This window comes from Mauremys reevesii, linkage group 1 (genome assembly GCF_016161935.1).
Source record: "Mauremys reevesii isolate NIE-2019 linkage group 1, ASM1616193v1, whole genome shotgun sequence".
In the NCBI taxonomy this organism is placed as follows: Eukaryota; Metazoa; Chordata; order Testudines; family Geoemydidae; genus Mauremys; species Mauremys reevesii.
The window spans coordinates 251,912,662-251,929,094 of NC_052623.1; the positions used below are offsets into that span (position 1 = coordinate 251,912,662).

Genomic DNA, 16,433 nt, shown 5'->3' on the forward strand with positions numbered 1-16,433 from the left:
CCCAGAGAGCTGCTAGAGAGCAGTGAGTGTATTCCAGCTTTGATAGGCCTTTCTCAGGCCTGGTCTATGCACAGAGTTTGTACCACTATAGCTATTTTGGGGATTGGGAGGGAGTGGAGGGCGAAGAGATAATTTTTTTTTAAACCAAAACAGTTGTACCTGCATCACTCAAAGTGTGCTTGCAGTTATAGCAGTACAAAGGTGCCTCATACTAGTATAACTAGGTAAAAAATGGAATTCCCATCCCTTGGGAAAATCTGAGATGTTGAGTTTTCATTTTGTCCCGAATCAGGATGAAAAGTAGAAATCTCTGAATTATTCGCAAAATGAAATATTCCAAAATATTTTGTTTGGCCCTTATTTATCTGTTTTGGTTTTACAGTATATAAAAGTTTTAAACATGCTGATCATTTCCATTTGAAAAATGTAGTGAAATCAATATATTTCCTCAAAATGTTTAGGCGTTTTCTAATCAGTATTTTCGACTAGCTCCACAAATGTCAGTATATTCCCTTACCCATCTAGAAATAAGCGATGCCAATATAAGCCATTTTATCCCACGCTAGTGTGGGTTGTACCGCTTGAACTTTATTGGTATGGTTTAAAGCAGTACATCTTTAAAAGACGCCCTTGATGTTCAGACTTATCCCTGTTAGATCTTAAATCTAGCCCCACTAGAGATTTATAGAACTGGACTCTCCTGTCATTAGAGAGACAAGAATAGGCTTATTTCTGTGCCCAGGTTAGGGGAACTTACTGCTCCATCAGCCCATCTCTTGATTAAAGCCAAGTGCTTTGACCATGGCTAGCATGCTCATGTTTAATACTGGAACTAGGTCTCTGATCCTTAGATCTGGCCATGCTTTGTTTGGCCACAAAGACATCTTCATGCTAGGGTTGCCACCTGTCTGGTTTTCACCCGAACAGTCTGGATTTCAGCTTGTGTGTCTGAGTGCCATTTGACAAGCCCCGATGTCCATTCCTTTTTTAATCTGTGGCAACCCTAAGCAGAGGGAAGGAGGCAGCGCAGCAGCAGCTGCCTTCAGGGCCAGGCTGCTTGTGCAGCTGGCGGGATGCAGAGGTGGGACCTTGGGAGGAAAAGGTGGGGTAGGGGTGGGGCCTTTGGAGGAAGAAGCAGAGCAGAGGTGGAACCTTGGGGGGAAGAGGCAGGGCAAAGGGCGGGGCCTCAGTGGTCCGGTTACTATCCATTAGAAAGGTGGCAACCCCCAAGTCCCAAGGGTGCTGTAGGCCAGTTTGGTTCCCAGTGTAACTTCTTTAACTTACACTGGCTGTAATAGCTCCAAGGGATTGTTCTACCAGCCAGAGATCAACAGAACACAGCAGCCTTCTGGTCCCAGCCTGGATCTGTCCCCTATACTGGGAGCACTGGGGCTGGGAAGGGGCAGCATGCAGCTTTTCCCCAAGCTGGAGGAATTCCCAGCAGCCCGATTAGAGCAGCTTTAAAGTCTCTTTATGTGGCACTGGCAGCCCAGAGGACTGGTAGAGTGGATCAGGCTCTGGCCGTACGGGTCAGTGGTTGTATGGAGAAAAATGCACTCCAAAACAGAACGTCGGCTCTTTCCCCCTGCTTTATAAAACACAATCCTGACTACCTGTATTATGGCTTATGCCGATGGAACTACCATTCACAGGTGGCCATCTAAACACTGCCCAGACTTCTCTGGGCTCCTCGCCTCCATCAGGAGTCATTGAGTATTTGTAGATATGATCTTGCCAGCTCCCTTTTAGAGTCTAAGCAGGATTTTGTTGGTAAAGGATATAAAAGAACCTATAGAGTCTCTCAGAAGGCCCAGCACAGCCAGGGGCTGGGTGCTTCCTTCTGCTCCCCAAGTGCCCTCAACTTCCACCTGATGGGCTACCGCTGATGGCAATTGAGGGTGCTCAGCACCCAGTAGTGTCCAGCCCAGATAAATGGATCAGGAAATGTGCTAGATCCCTGTGCGAATGTATAGGCCCCGATCCTGCAAACACTTAGCTTTAGCACATGGGTCTGTGTCTGCAGGATGGGGGCCAAAGAGAGGGGAAGATACTGAATGCTAATAAGAAAACTGGAGGCACTGGCACCCTAGGTTCTGCTACTGATCATGTGAGTATCTCTGCCGAAATCACTACAGAGCGAGGTACAAATATAGATACAGAGAAGTTGCTCTAAAGAGGAAATTGGAGCTGTCATAACTATAAAGGGAAGGGTAACAACCCTCCTGTATACAATACTATAAAATCCCTCCTGGCCAGAAGCACCAAAATCCTTTTACCTATGAAGGGTTAAGAAGCTCAGGTAACCTGGCTGACACCTGACCCAAAGAACCAATGAGGGGACAAGATACTTTCAAATCTTGGCGGGGAGGGGGGGGAGAAAGGCTTTTGGTTGTGTGCTCTTTGTTTTTGGGTGTGTTCTCCCTTGGAACTAAGAGGGACTGGACATCAATCCATGCTCTCCAAATCTTTCTGAACAAGTCTTTCATATTTCAATTTGTAAGTAACCGCCTGGCAAGGCGTATTAGTTGATCTTTGTTTTTCTCAACTTGTGAATGTTCCTTTGCTAGAGGAGGTATCCCTGTTTTGCTGTAACTTTGAAACTAAGGCTAGAGGGGGTTCCTCTGGGCTCTTTGAATCTGATTATCCTGTAAAGTTATTTTCCATCCTGATTTTACAGAGATGATTTTTACCTTTTCTTTTTAATAAAACCCTTCTTTTAAGAACCGGACTGATTTTTCTATTGTCCAAAGATCCAGGGGTTTGGGTCGTTGATCACTTTTGTAACCAATTGGTTGTGATATTATTCTCAAACCTCCCCAGGAAAAGGGGTGTAAGGGCTTGAGGGGATATTTTGGGGGAAGAGGAACTCCAAGTGGTCCTTTCCCTGTTTCTTGTTAAAGCACTTGGTGGTGTCAGGGTACTGGGTTTTAACCTAAGCTGCTAGAAATAAGCTTAGGGGGCGTTCATGTGGGTCCCTACATCTGTACCCTAGAGTTCAGAGTGGGGAAGGAACCCTGACATTGTGGCAGATTGGTGGGATGATTTTTGAACCAAAAATACAGCCGGATTTTAAAAGGACAAATTTTTCTTGTTAGAGTTTTTTTTAATCTGCCTGAAGGCAGAGGGGTCCAGTTACAGTAGCAAAGGAATTCACAGGCTGGGTTTTTTTCTTTTTCTTTCTAGGTCTCGTGTATAGCTAGGTTAAACACAGAAAGGCTAAACATTGAATGTTGTGAAAGTCTCTGTTAACTAAGCAGCCCCTGAGCTGAGTGCATCCGAGTTTCAGTGAACTGCAGAGGAGGTGTGACCAAGAACAAGAAAGCAGGAAAATGAGAACCAGTGACGCTGCTAATAAACTAGAGCTGGCCAGACTGGAAGCACAAGAGAATGAAAAGAATCATAAGAGACTGCTCGAATTAAAACAACTCAAGAAAGAAGCTGCTGAAAGAGCAGAGAAAGCCAACGAGGCTGCCCACAAGAGAGCGATGGAGAAGAAAGAAAAGGAGATGGAGGAGAAAGAAAGAGAGGAAGCATGAACTGGAGTTAGAGAGGGTAAAGGCTACGCAAAATATACCAGACAACCCTAGCAACCCCTCTCCAGGTACCACTTCCCATCCCAGAAAATTCCCCACCTACAAGGCAGGCGATGATACTGAGGCCCGCTTAGAAAATTTTGAAAGGGCCTGCCTTGGGTATAGCATCTCTACAGACCAGTACATGGTAGAGCTGAGGCCTCAGCTCAGTGGACCCTTACCAGAGGTGGCAGCTGAAATGCCTAAGAAACACATGAATAGCTACAAACTTTTTAAAAACAAAGCCAGAATCAGAATGGGGCTAACACCTGAGCATATCCGTCGACGGTTCAGAGCCCTAAAGTGGAAACTGGATGTGGCATTTTCCCGACATGCCTACCACATTTGAAAAAAATTGGGATGCCTGGATATCAGGAGCAAGCGTTAAATCTCTGGAATATCTGTCTTTCCTAATGCAAATGGAGCAGTTTCTAGAGGGTGTTTCTGAGGAAATAGAAAGGTACATTCTAGATGGGAAGCCCAAAACTGTAATTGAGGCAGGGGAGATTGGAGCCAAATGGGTGGAGGTGGCAGAAAAGAAAAAAAACTAGTAGCAGTTGGAGTGGATATCAGAAGGGGCAACCCAAAACAAAACCCTGTCACCGGGGACAACCCAAGGCCCCACCTACATCCCAAGGAAAGCCCCAGACACCTTATCGTTCCCCCACACCAGTCTCCAGCAACCCACCTCGCCCCAGTGACCAGTCAGCTGGGTGATATTTTAAATGTAATGAGCTGGAGCATGTGAAGGCCAACTGCCCCAAGAACCCCAACAGACTGCAGTTCATTTCACTGGAGTCACACCCAAGGTCCTCAGGCCCAGATGCCTCTCAGGTACCCTGAGAGCAAAGGTAAACTATGAGTGCGGGCTTGAAGAAGGTTACAGCATGGAGGAACACTGGAGCACAGGTGTCAGCTATCCACCAATCCTTAGTGGACCCCAAATTCGTCAACCCAGAGGTCCAAGTGACGATTCAACCATTCATGTCAAAATCTTTAAACTTGCCTACAGCTGAGTTCCTGTCCAGTACAAGGGGTGGTCAGGAATGTGGACTTTTGCAGTCTATGATGATTATCCCATTCCCATGCTGCTGGGGGAAGATTTGGCCAACCATGTGAAGCTAGCCAAGAGGGTGGGAATGGTCACCTGCAGCCAGGCTAATCAAGCTTCCACACCTATCCCTCTTCCTGAGCCTTCCACCAGGGCCCTGTTTGTGTTACCAGAGACCCAGACAGAGCCAGTCCCAGAACCAGACCTAGTGAAGCAACCAGCCCCAGAACCATTGCCAGCACTGAGTCCAGTGCTTGCAAACCCATCTACAACTTCAACACCAGAGGGCACCACCAAGCCTGCACTGGCAGCAGCAGCAGATAACCCTTCACAAGAGGCTCAGCCAGAGCCTGAAATACCACATTGTGCACCAGCAGAGAGCGGTTCACAGTCAACGAAAACAGCCCCGTCACCTGCATTGCTTCCAGAGGGACAAAGCCCAGGTCCACAATCCAGTGAGGAACTGATGTCTCCAACATCAAGGGAACAGTTCCAGGCTGAACAGGAAACAGATGACAGCCTCCAGGGAGCTTGGATGGTGGCACGGAGCAACCCACCACCTCTCAGCTCCTCTAATCGATCCCAGAAAGAGGACTTTTATACAAGGAAACTCTTTCTGGTGGGTATCAGGAAGGTTGGCAGCCTCAGAGACGGTTGGTAGTTCCAACTAAGTACTGGGTAAAGCTCTTGAGCTTAGCCCACGATCATCCTAGTGGCCATGCTGGGGTGAACAGGACCAAAGACTGTTTGGGGAGTTCATTCCACTGGGAGAGAATGGAGAAGGATGTTTCTACTTATGTCCGGTCTTGTGAGGTGTGCCAAAGAGTGGGAAAGCCCCAAGACCAGGTCAAAGTCCCTCTCCAGCCATTCCCCATAATTGAGGTCCCATTTCAGCAAGTAGCTGTGGCTATTCTGGGTCCTTTCCCAAAGACCACACCCAGAGGAAAGCAGTACATACTGACTTTCATGGATTTTGCTACCTGATGGCTGGAAGCAGTAGCTCTATGCAACACCAGGGCTAAAAGTGTGTGCCAGGCACTAACAGACATTTTTGCCAGGGTAGATTAGCCCTTTGACATCCTTACAGATTCAGGGAACGAATTTCCTGGCAGGGACCATGAAAAGCCTGTGGGAAGCTCATGGGGTGAACCACTTGGTTGCCACCCCTTACCACCATCAAACAAATGGCCTGGTGGAGAAGTTTAATGGAACTTTAGGGGACATGATATGTAAATTCGTAAATGAGCTCTCCAATGATTGGGACCTAGTCTTTCAGCAGTTGCTCTTTGCCTACAGAGCTGTACCGCCTCCCAGTTTAGGGTTTTCACCATTTGAACTTGTGTATGGCCGTGAGGTTAAGGGGCCATTACAGCTGATGAAGCAGCAATGGGAGGGTTCTATACCTTCTCCAGGAACTAACATTCTGGACTTTGTAAGCAACCTACAAAACACCCTCTGAGACTCTTTAGCCCTTGCTAGAGAAAACCTAAAAGAGGCTCAGGAAGAGCAAAAAGCCTGGTATGATAAACATGCCAGAGAGCGTTCCTTCAAAGCAGGGGACCAGGTTATGGTCTCAAAGGCGCTCCAGGCCCATAAGATGGAAGCGTCATGGGAAGGGCCATTCACAGTCCAAGAGCACCTGGGAGTTGTTAACTATCTCAGAGCATCCCCCACCTCAAACCTAAAGTGTACCATGTTAATTCTCTAAAGCCCTTTTATTCCGGAGAGTTAAAGGTTTGTCAGTTTACAGCCCAGGGAGGAGATGACGCTGAGTGGCCTGAAGGTGTCTACGATGAAGGAAAAATTGACGGTGGTGTGGAAGAGGTGAACCTCTCCATGACCCTTGGACGTATGCAGCGACAGCAAATCAATGAACTGTGCACTAGCTTCGCGCCGATGTTCTCAGCCACCTCAGGCTGGACCGAACGGGCATACCACTCCATTGACACAGGAAATGCTCACCCAATTAGAGCCCAACCTTAGCGGCTGTCTCCTCATGCTCAAACTGCTATAGAATGGGAAATCAAGGATATGCTACAAATGGGTATAATCCGCCCCTCTGACAGTTCATGGGCATCTCCAGTCAGGGCCGGTGTAAGGATATTTTGCACCCTAGTTGAAACTTCCACCTTGCGCCCCCCCCCCCCACCTCTCCCGCCACATCAGTTCATTGAGGGACAACTCCCAACGAGCCTTTATCGACCCCAGGGGCCAGCTATGCCCAGAGGCTGCTCCCCAGACCAGGTTCCCCCCTCCCCACACCTTGAACTCCCCTGGAGTGAGCACAGCCCCCCCGCCATGAGCCCTCCCCTTCCCACCCCACCAGTCCCCATCCCGAGTCCACTCACTGGTTTTGCTGGGCTTGGGCTGCTGCAGCAGCTCGGCACGGAGGAGCTGCCTTGTGGGGGCTTCTGCAGTGGATGCATGCTGGCAGAAGCCCCTGTGCGCCCCCCCTCCCCCCCGGTCTCCCTTTGCCACGCTCGGGCTCTATGGCTCCTGGGAGTGTGAGCCACTGCCGCCGCAGCTCCTCCTGGAGTAGGATCAGGGCCCCGTGCCCTGGCAGTGACTCACATGCCCAAGAGCCACAGAGCCCAAGTGTGGTGAGGGGGCAGCTGCGGGTAGCAGGGGGGCCTCTGCCTGCATGCATCTGCTGCAGCCTGCAGGAGCCCCCCCGGGGGGCGCCAGGCCGCAGCCTGGGCAGGAGGGGCAGGAGGCATGGCTGCTCCCTGCTAGCGGCGCCGCCGCCTTTGCAGGGTTCCTGCCCTCCTGTGCCGCGCCGGCTCCTCCATGGCTGGGGCTTCCCCCCCCCGCAAGCCGACGCTTTGGCTCTCCGGTGCCTCCGGAAGGTGGCTCCTCCCTGCGGAACCAGGGCCATCCTTAGGATTTATGGGGCCCTATGCAGTATTATTAAACTGGTGCCCCTATGCCCGATGGCAGCCTGAGTTTGCAGCCCGGCGGGGGCGGAGGGACAAAGTAAAAAGAATGACAAGATGCCCGGCCTGCCTCATGTTGCGGAGAGTCACAGTTCCCCGCAGAGACCGCTGTACCCTCCCCCTCACGCGGAATGGACATGTAGAAGGTACCTAATTAAAAGCACTAAACTTAATAAAAAATGTCAGTCACAGGTTTCTTGATATGCCCTGAAATTTGTCAGACATTTATTTGCAAAAACTTTGTAGTACGGGTGAGTCAGCTGTCTTGCTGAATACAACATTAAATATTATGGAATACATGATGCAGCTCTTCTCTGTTTTACATTTTCTTAATCAGTATTTCTATGCTGATTTTATATTTTAAATGTACTCTTATGCCTTCATAAAGTAATCATTTCAGATTTAACTCACTGAAACAGACTTTAATTTAAATTAATCAGTCACAGAGATTGTGTGTTCATAACAATGTTCATTGCTTTTAGAAAAAAGGAACACTAATTTACTGTGTGTGATCTCCATAACAATACACGTTTATGAAATTTCACCAACTTTAAAAAATATGTTTCCAAAGATTTTAGGCATAACAAAGGATTTTATATCATACTAAGGTACTGATCTTGCGTAAAGCTAGTTCATCAGATAGTCAGAAGTAAAGAAAGGGAAACTCTTTGTCCAGCTATCTGGAAGCAAAGGGCTGTTGCTTCCTTCAATGCGGGGTGCGGGGGAGAAGGGGTGAAGGGAGAAATGGGTGGAAGACAGGAAGACTTTGGAAGTAAGTTTTTTTTTTTAACTATAGTAATTAAAGTGTATTTTAGATAAGGGTGATCTTTTGAAGAATTTATTTAAAAAACTATATGTCTGAAGATCCAAGCATTTAAGGCTAAAGATGATTGTGCATCTAAAAATCTATGCAAGGATGTGATTGTATAGTATTGTATAGAGATGTGAATTTATAATATTCACCAACTCATTAATGAAATATTTTTAAAGCAAATTTTAAACTAAGGTCCTGTAGACACGACACATGTTCTGAGTAAAATATTAGTCATGCAAAACTGTTTGTCAGTACATTCAGAAATAATTGGAGATATACCAATCTCCTAGAGCTGGAAGGGACCTTGAAAGGTCATTGAGTCCAGCCCCCTGCCTTCACTAGCAGGACCAAGTACTGATTTTTGCTGCAGATCCCTAAGTGGCCTCCTAGAGGATTGAACTCACAGCCCTGGTTTAGCAAGCCAATGCTCAAACCACTGAGCTATCCCTCCCCCCAAAACTGACAGATACCTGGGGGTTGGCAAATGCCTGTTAAATGTCTTCATTACCCCTTGAATGGCTCTTTAACAGTGTCAGTGTTGTACTAATAGGTCTGGCAGGCTGGAGACTCTCTCTTTTAACTACTAGATCCCCTTCCCAGGAAGACTCAGACCCTGCAGTATGTGATTGGCTCTCTGTCCCTGGTATGTAGGTGACCTACCTGTGCACTCTCTTGTGTCAGCCTCCTGCTTTTTATGTACTTATAAACCGTTTAACTTGTTCCTTTTGCGCACACCCCCTCATTTTGTGCCTTTACCTTCCTGACTTTACTTCTGAACCTCTCTACTCTTTGCAATTTCCTTTCCCCATTATTTTATATCTACTGTTCCTTTTTTCAGTGTCAGGGCTCTAAATGACTCTGGTGAAGTCACACTGCTCTTTCCCAGGTGCAGAAGGAGAGAGCTGTCCCAGCGCTGTCAAAAGAACTGCCATCCCAAGTCTGTATAGTTAACTACCTGATAAACTTGGGGAGGGAGAAGGATGTCCCAGAGTCACTGACTAGGATGGCTTTGCCTCCGTGTGCAGAAGAGAAATGAGGAGTGCATTGTCCTAGGTGTGAAGAGAAGCTACCTCAGGAACGAGAGGGGGAATCACTCCAGAATGCAAAGGCAAAATCCTTTCCCATATGCTTTACAAGTGGGTTTCCTTCTCTGTGAATATGAGCACTTCCTTGGCTGATGGGGATGAGATCCTGTATTCTGCTTTGGGGCTCTCCAATGGTTCAGACACGCTAGCCCTTCTTTGGTGCTTCTTTGGCTGAGGCAAGTCCTCCGCTGGGGAAGTGAGTTGCTTTAGCCTCTGCAGAGAGACAGGCAGAAAGAGGGAATCTCTGTTAATTAAACTGGTAGACAAACTGACACCCAATAGCAATCCACAGTAATTGCTGTGGGCAAAAGGCATTTCAGAGAGCTAATCCTCTCCACTTTCCATTCCTCTCACCCACCCACCCACACAGCTGGCTCTAGTTTTTTTTGCTGCCCCAAGCAAAAACATTTTTGCCTGCCCTCTCCCCCCTCCACCGCTTTTTTTGGCTTTTACATGTTTGCACTTTGCAGTTTTGTTTTGACTGTTTAAACTTTTTAAAAAATGAAAACAGAATTTGTAGTTAGTGAAATACTAGTGTAATTTTAACATTTAATTTTAACAAAAACTCAATTACAAACAATTTGAGTTCAACTATACACTGTAATGAAAAACATTAGTGTCTTCCAGTTTCTTATAAATTAAAAATTTATATGAACTGAATTTTTCTGGTTTTTATACTTGCGGTCTTTTAATAAGTCAGTGAAATCTAAATTTTTTTTGCAAAAGTCCTGACATACGATTTTGAGACATGATGGACCTCAAATAATTTTAGTAATTTCAATTTTGAGAAACTGTGCTTACCAGAAGCCACTGATACTGGTAATGTTAAAAGAATGCGTAATGCTATAACAGTGTTTGGAGTGAAAAAAATCATTTCTTGCTATAAATTCTAATACTTTTAGAGGAGAAGTTTTAGGCCTTATTAGCTCAGATACAGTAGAATTGTATGATGAATTAATAGCTTTATCAATGTCAGCAGCGTTATCAGTACTGAATGCTAAATGTAGGGCTTGGCACTGCTCCATGAGGTCTTCTTTGGAAAACTGATTTTTAAATATTTCCAATATCGTATAACAATTGAAAAGTTTCACAATGACCATGCAACTGACAAAATCTTTCTTCAATGGAAGTTATAGCTATATCCAAAATACAATAGAAACATTCAACTTTAAACCTTTTGTTTGGCTCGAGAATAGGATCATCATGATCATCATAACAAAACTGTCTTGTTTTTTCCCCGAGGATGAATGTATCGTTGAGGTGCAAATGTCAGTTCAAAATCAAGATCCTCTGCTATTGTTGTTGCTTCTTTGTCAGTTTCTTCAAATCCTTCATCTGAACAGTATTTTTTTTTTAAATATTCCAGCGTTTTATTCAAAATAGTCTTTCCCTTGGATATGTCTATGGTTATCTTCTGCATAACTTTGCTGGTCAAATTAATTTGATTTAGAATATTGTGCCAAATAACCGTGCAACATGAAAATTAAAACTGCATCATCTTCTGAGCCAATGTTTCAGCTTCATGTCGAAATGAAGGATCATATGACAAGTCCTGGCTTATTTTGAATAGTGCATCATAAATCTCTCCTGATGAATATTGGAATGGTCTAATAGTATCTATCTTGCTTTCCCATCTAGTTTGACTTAGAGGTTTAAGTGTGAGTTTTTCTTCAAGATGCTTCTTCAAGACTGCCCAACGGTGTGTGGAAGCACTAAAAAGTTGTAAATTGCTTGCACTATGGTAAAATATGAAACGGCATCTTTAGATGATTTGGCGGCATCACTGAGAACCAGATTGAGCGAATGCGCATGGCAAGGAATGAAAAAAGCTTGATTGTTTAAATTCAATATTCTTTGCTGTACACCTGCATGTCGTCCTTGCATGTTTGAGCCGTTATAGTACCCTTGGCCACGCATATTTTCTAAAGCTATTCCATAGTGTTCCAATCTCTGTAGAATTACATGTGTGAGGGCTTTCCCAGGAGTTTCGTTCACAAATTTCACTTTTGCATTTTCATCAATTTTCAGAAATCGTAAAACTATTGACATTTGCTCTGTTTTGCTCAGATCTTGAGTACAATCAACTATAATTGAGTAATATTTGGCATGTTTCAAATTCAATAAAATTTCATTACACACTCCATTAGAAATTAATTCTTTTATCTCATTTTGTGTATTTTTACCCAAATAATGGGTGTGAATCTCTCCATCTTTCACTCTTCGTACATGCTCAGCCATAACATTATCAAATTTTGCTAATAACTCAACCAATTTTAAGAATTTCCATTGTTATTCTCAAATAAAATATCCGAGGATCCACGGAATGCGAGGCACTGTTTGGCTAGGAAATTAATGATTGCCAGTAAATATTCCAACACCGCTTGCCAACGTAGAATTTCTGAATTTAGCTGACGTTGCTGTACTGCATCGATTGTTGTACCGGAACATAATCTGTTTGACAGCTAAATCCAATTTGTCAATGAGCGTAAATGATTTTTCATGTTTTTTCAAATGCTGATGCAAATTTTGCCAGTCATTAAAACCTACAGTTGCCAGAAGAATGTCTGAGTTACAGAACAGTTGGCAGCAACAACAAAACACTACATCTTTGATCTGTGAATACACTAACCACGATCTATTAATCTGTTCCCCATTTTTCATTTTTTTCTTCATACTGGATGGCATAAATCGACGATTCAACTCATTAAATGGATATTCAAATGTAGGATCTAGTTTTGAAAGACCTTTTTTCACAATAATAATTCGCATTGCATCAGTAATTATTGTCGGCCATGTACTTGGATCTCATCCTATGTCAGTCTCTTCACCTTCCAATAATTGTTCTTCAGTTTTAGATTTGGATAACAGTTCTTCATTTCTGGACTTTTCAGCTGAAGTAGTAAATCTTTGGATGGATTGTGATTGTTCGTCTTTATCAGTTAGCGAAGATAATCTTTGGTCAGATTGTTGTTCATCTTTATCAGTTGATAAAGGTAATCTTTGGTTCGATCGGTCTCCATCAGTTGATGAATAATCACCTTCAACACATTGCTTAGCGCTTTCTCCTTGATTGTCAACTTTATTTAAAATACTTTTTTGAAGTACAAGGTTTTTCTAATTCTTTTTGCTGTTTCTCTCTTTGTTGCTGGCAAGCAGCACCAGAAAGTCATTTTCGTTTTTGTCCCAGCATTTTAGCCCTATAACCACTGGCACCGACGCGAAATGGAAATTAGCACAAATGGCGCCGACAGGGCAGCACAGTACACACAAGTAATCGTGATTTGAGTGACCGTGTCACAACATGATGATATTTTTCACGTCATACTCCTATTGCACTACTGTACTTGCCGTAAGTAAGGTGCTAGTCATTGGGACGAGAGAGCTCCTCACGAGCTCGCATACACATTGGACCCAGCCCTGCTGGCATTTCCCCAGTGCCGAGGCCACCCAACTGGGAGCCCGAGGAGCATGCAATGGAGAGAGCTCTGGGGCTGGAGGAGCCAAGGAAGAGGTGCTGGGCTTGCTGGACAGATGCTGCCCCTCTCTGCCAGGTCACTCACCCCCTGCAGGAGGGGAGGCAGAAGGAGACTCCAGACACTGGAGTGCTGTGAGGGGCTGGGGAGGGAGGCAGCAGCCTCTGGGGCTCCAGCAGGCAGAAGCTCCCCAGAGACCCTCCTGCCTGGCCCAACTCTTACCTTGCTGCGGATCTGGCCCAAGGTGGATTCATCTCCCATCACCACCACTCCCAGGCCCAGGGGTTGGGGCTGCTGCTGCTGGATCCCAGCCCCACTCATCCTTGGTCTTTGCCTTGGCCCCGGCACAAGCTGGGCTCAGCCCAGGCTGCTGCTCTGCTCCCCTCTCCCCTCCCCTGGCAGGAAGCGGCACAGAGGGAAGGAGGAGGAGGAGAAGTCAGAGTCAGAGGCGGGGACAAGCCAAGGAGGAGCGGCCTGCCCGGGTGCCGTCTTCCTTCCGTCCTCTGCAGCCGGAGCAGGGCCGTGCTACTAGCTCCCGCCTGAGGGGTCGGGGGTGGCCACCGCCCACAGGAGAGCAGCAGGGACACGCTCCCCACTTAACCTGCTCCCTGCCCTGCCGCACCCAGCGGCAGAACAACAGGCTGGTTACGGCCCACAGGGCGGTCAGGATATAGCCCAGGATGCTGCTTCAGGTATGAGCTGGGGCCCCAGCATTATGCCACCCCAGGCACTTGCTTGTTTAGCTGGTGCCTCACCCCCCCCCTTATCTTTAGCCAGTTCTCATCCATGATTATTCAACCTCCAGACTTACAATGTTGCTATTTGTTTACATTTTGGGACATGTATCACAAGGTGCACTAGAGGTGTATTTATGGGAGGAGGGACGGTGTTCTGTTTAAGGCACAGGAGTGGGAATCAGTACACAAGGGTTCTATGCCTGGTCCTGCCTCACATCTCCAGTGGCCTCAGACAAGCCCCTTGTGACTTAATTTGTCTGTGGTGCTGAGTAGTCACAGCTTCTGCTGCCTTCAATGGGAGTTGTGGCTCCTCTGAACTCATCCAATTCAGAGGGCTGATAATAAAGAAGTGCTGCTCAGTCACAGATCCAGTTCACATCAATAGAAAAATCAGCATCTTCAGCTCTTTGTACCCATGTCATCAACTGTAAAACAGGGTTACTAATACTGCCCTCCTTACAGGGGTCCTGGGAGGCTTTCATTAGAGGCTGTGCCATGCTTTGCGATCATTGGATGGAAGACGCTAGGTAATATTATCCCACTGCACACACCTACCCACAGAGCAGTCTCAGAGAGAGATGCTTTTAGCTACAGATTTCTTCCCCCTCCCCCCACTCCATGTTTCTAGCATTTGTCTCACACCCTATACCCTGCACTCCCTGGGACTACCACAAAGTGGTTTTCAGAGTCATTGAGCATCAAAACACTTCTCTAATAGACGTTGATATTCATAGCTACATGGGTCTTTCTATGCAGATTGTCTGGCTCAGCACATACCACTCATCTGATCACATGCTTACAGACCGTATCACAAACAAGGCTGAGCAATTAACTCATTTATATAACTAAATGACACTCTTTGACACTCTTGCTCTCTGTTTGTGAATTGCCTGCCAACGGATTGTTATTTTCTCTAATTTATTAAAAAATATTCATCCAGTAATTTCTGGCATAGTTCTTGGCCTGTAGCTTGTTTGTGATTCCATGTTTGGAATTTGAGCTGTTTTTAACTGGACACATAAGGTAACAATGTTTGTGTTTCCTGATTGGCCCAGTGGAACTCTGGGAGTCAGCTTGCTGGTGTGAATAGTCACGATTAACAATTAGAAATGTGCTTTCCATGAATATACTGCAATATTCACTTTAAATACAGCATGCTGTTCCTTGGAGCTTTGCTGCCAGTACATGCATTGCTTAAAATATTCATAGGCAGTAAATGAAAGAGGGGCACAAGCACAGTCAGGGAGACTCCGTTTCAAAATCAGAACAAATATTCATTGAGGATTTTTTTGGGGGGTAGGGGGAGAGGCGGGGAAGGTGGACAGACCCCTTCCTGCATTTCTAATCCATGTCCTTGGAAGCTTCTTTATAAAGAGGCAGTTACAAAGTCCATGGAAGTTATATCTGACATTTTATAAAGTGAGAGGTAAACACAAAAATCCCTTATCTGTACTTGACTAAATCAGTCACTTGAGCACACTATAAATTAGCACTAACGCATCATAATAAAATATTTGGCACCTACAGGAACTTTTTGGCTGTAGATCTCAAAAGGCTTACCAAAGGTGGATAAGTATCATTCCCATTTTACAGCTGGGAAAGTTAAGTCACAAAGGCCCCCATCTACCTTTAATAGCAGACAGTTTAACCTCTTTCAGCTGTGTAAGCTGGTTGTGTTGTAGACTAGGTAGCTGAAGTCTTGTCTACACACAAGTTTTACCACTTTAATTATATCGGTCTCATTGATGCAATAACAACCCCTCCAGTGTGAGGACAGCTATAGTTTCCCCAGCAACTGCACCTTGATGTGGTGCATATGCTTGTGTGCTCCAGATACCCTGAGAGTTATGTTGGCAGGTGTAAAATTCCTGGTAAGGTCACCCAAGACAGAAAAGTCAAAGGATAGGAGCCAAACTAAAGGCAGTCCACTGGTCTCACAAAAATGCTCTGTTACAGAAACATCCCAGAGACAAGATGAATCTGTCACAGATTTGCAAATACAAATATCAACTGTGGAGAACCATGATGTGCTGGATGTAAGACAAAATAGTACTGATCAACCAGCAAATCCGTCTGACATTCTGATGCTGGAGAATCAAATCCGCAAGGAAGTTGTTAATCTGAAATGGGGTATCTTCACAGCTAAAACTAAGTCAAGAATTGGGAGCTGGAATGGTAGATCACTTCAGAACACAGACAGACTGACACAAGTTATCGAGAAACGAAAATCTCTGGCCCAAGTATACTTGGAGAGATTGAGATGAGGTGGACTGGACCCATCTAATTATCATTGGAAGGTGTGGTTGAAGAGAAGATGATAAACATTGGGAAGGTTAAATTTAGCAAGGAAGCTACTACAGCACTGAAGGAATGGGTATCTGCACATTCAAGAATACTGACCGCTTGTTTTATGACAAACAAAGCAAAAGTCACACTTGTTCAGTGTTATGCACCTAACAAATGATTGCGATGAACAAGGCAAAGATTGTTTCTCTGAAAGGTTGCAGAGCGTCTTTGGCAAGATCAATAAATGATATTGTTATCTCTATGGGAGATCTAAATACACAGGTTGGCGATGATAATACTGGATCTGAGCACATTATGGGCAGAAATGGCATATTAGAACAGACTGACAATGGAAAATGTTTTTATAATTCTGTGTCCTATGCAGTCTATGAATTTTCACACAAGGAAAGACAAACTGACGTGGAGATGAAATGATGGCTTCACCCAGAAACAGCTTGATCATGTTGCCTTTAGCAGGTGCA

General features: G+C 45.3%; 1 protein-coding gene across 3 annotated transcripts in view; it reads right to left on the reverse strand.

The window, feature by feature from the left end:
- Positions 1 to 8,861: 8,861 nt before the first annotated feature.
- LOC120409332 (sodium- and chloride-dependent betaine transporter-like) overlaps positions 8,862 to 16,433 on the reverse strand; it is a 55,521-nt gene continuing 47,949 nt past the window's right edge. For all 3 annotated transcript variants that reach the window (XM_039547219.1, XM_039547210.1, XM_039547204.1), the window contains exon 15: positions 8,862 to 9,668. In XM_039547219.1, the coding sequence (XP_039403153.1) occupies positions 9,501 to 9,668 (168 nt within the window). In that variant the 3' untranslated portion in view covers positions 8,862 to 9,500. The remainder of the gene's footprint in view (positions 9,669 to 16,433) is intronic.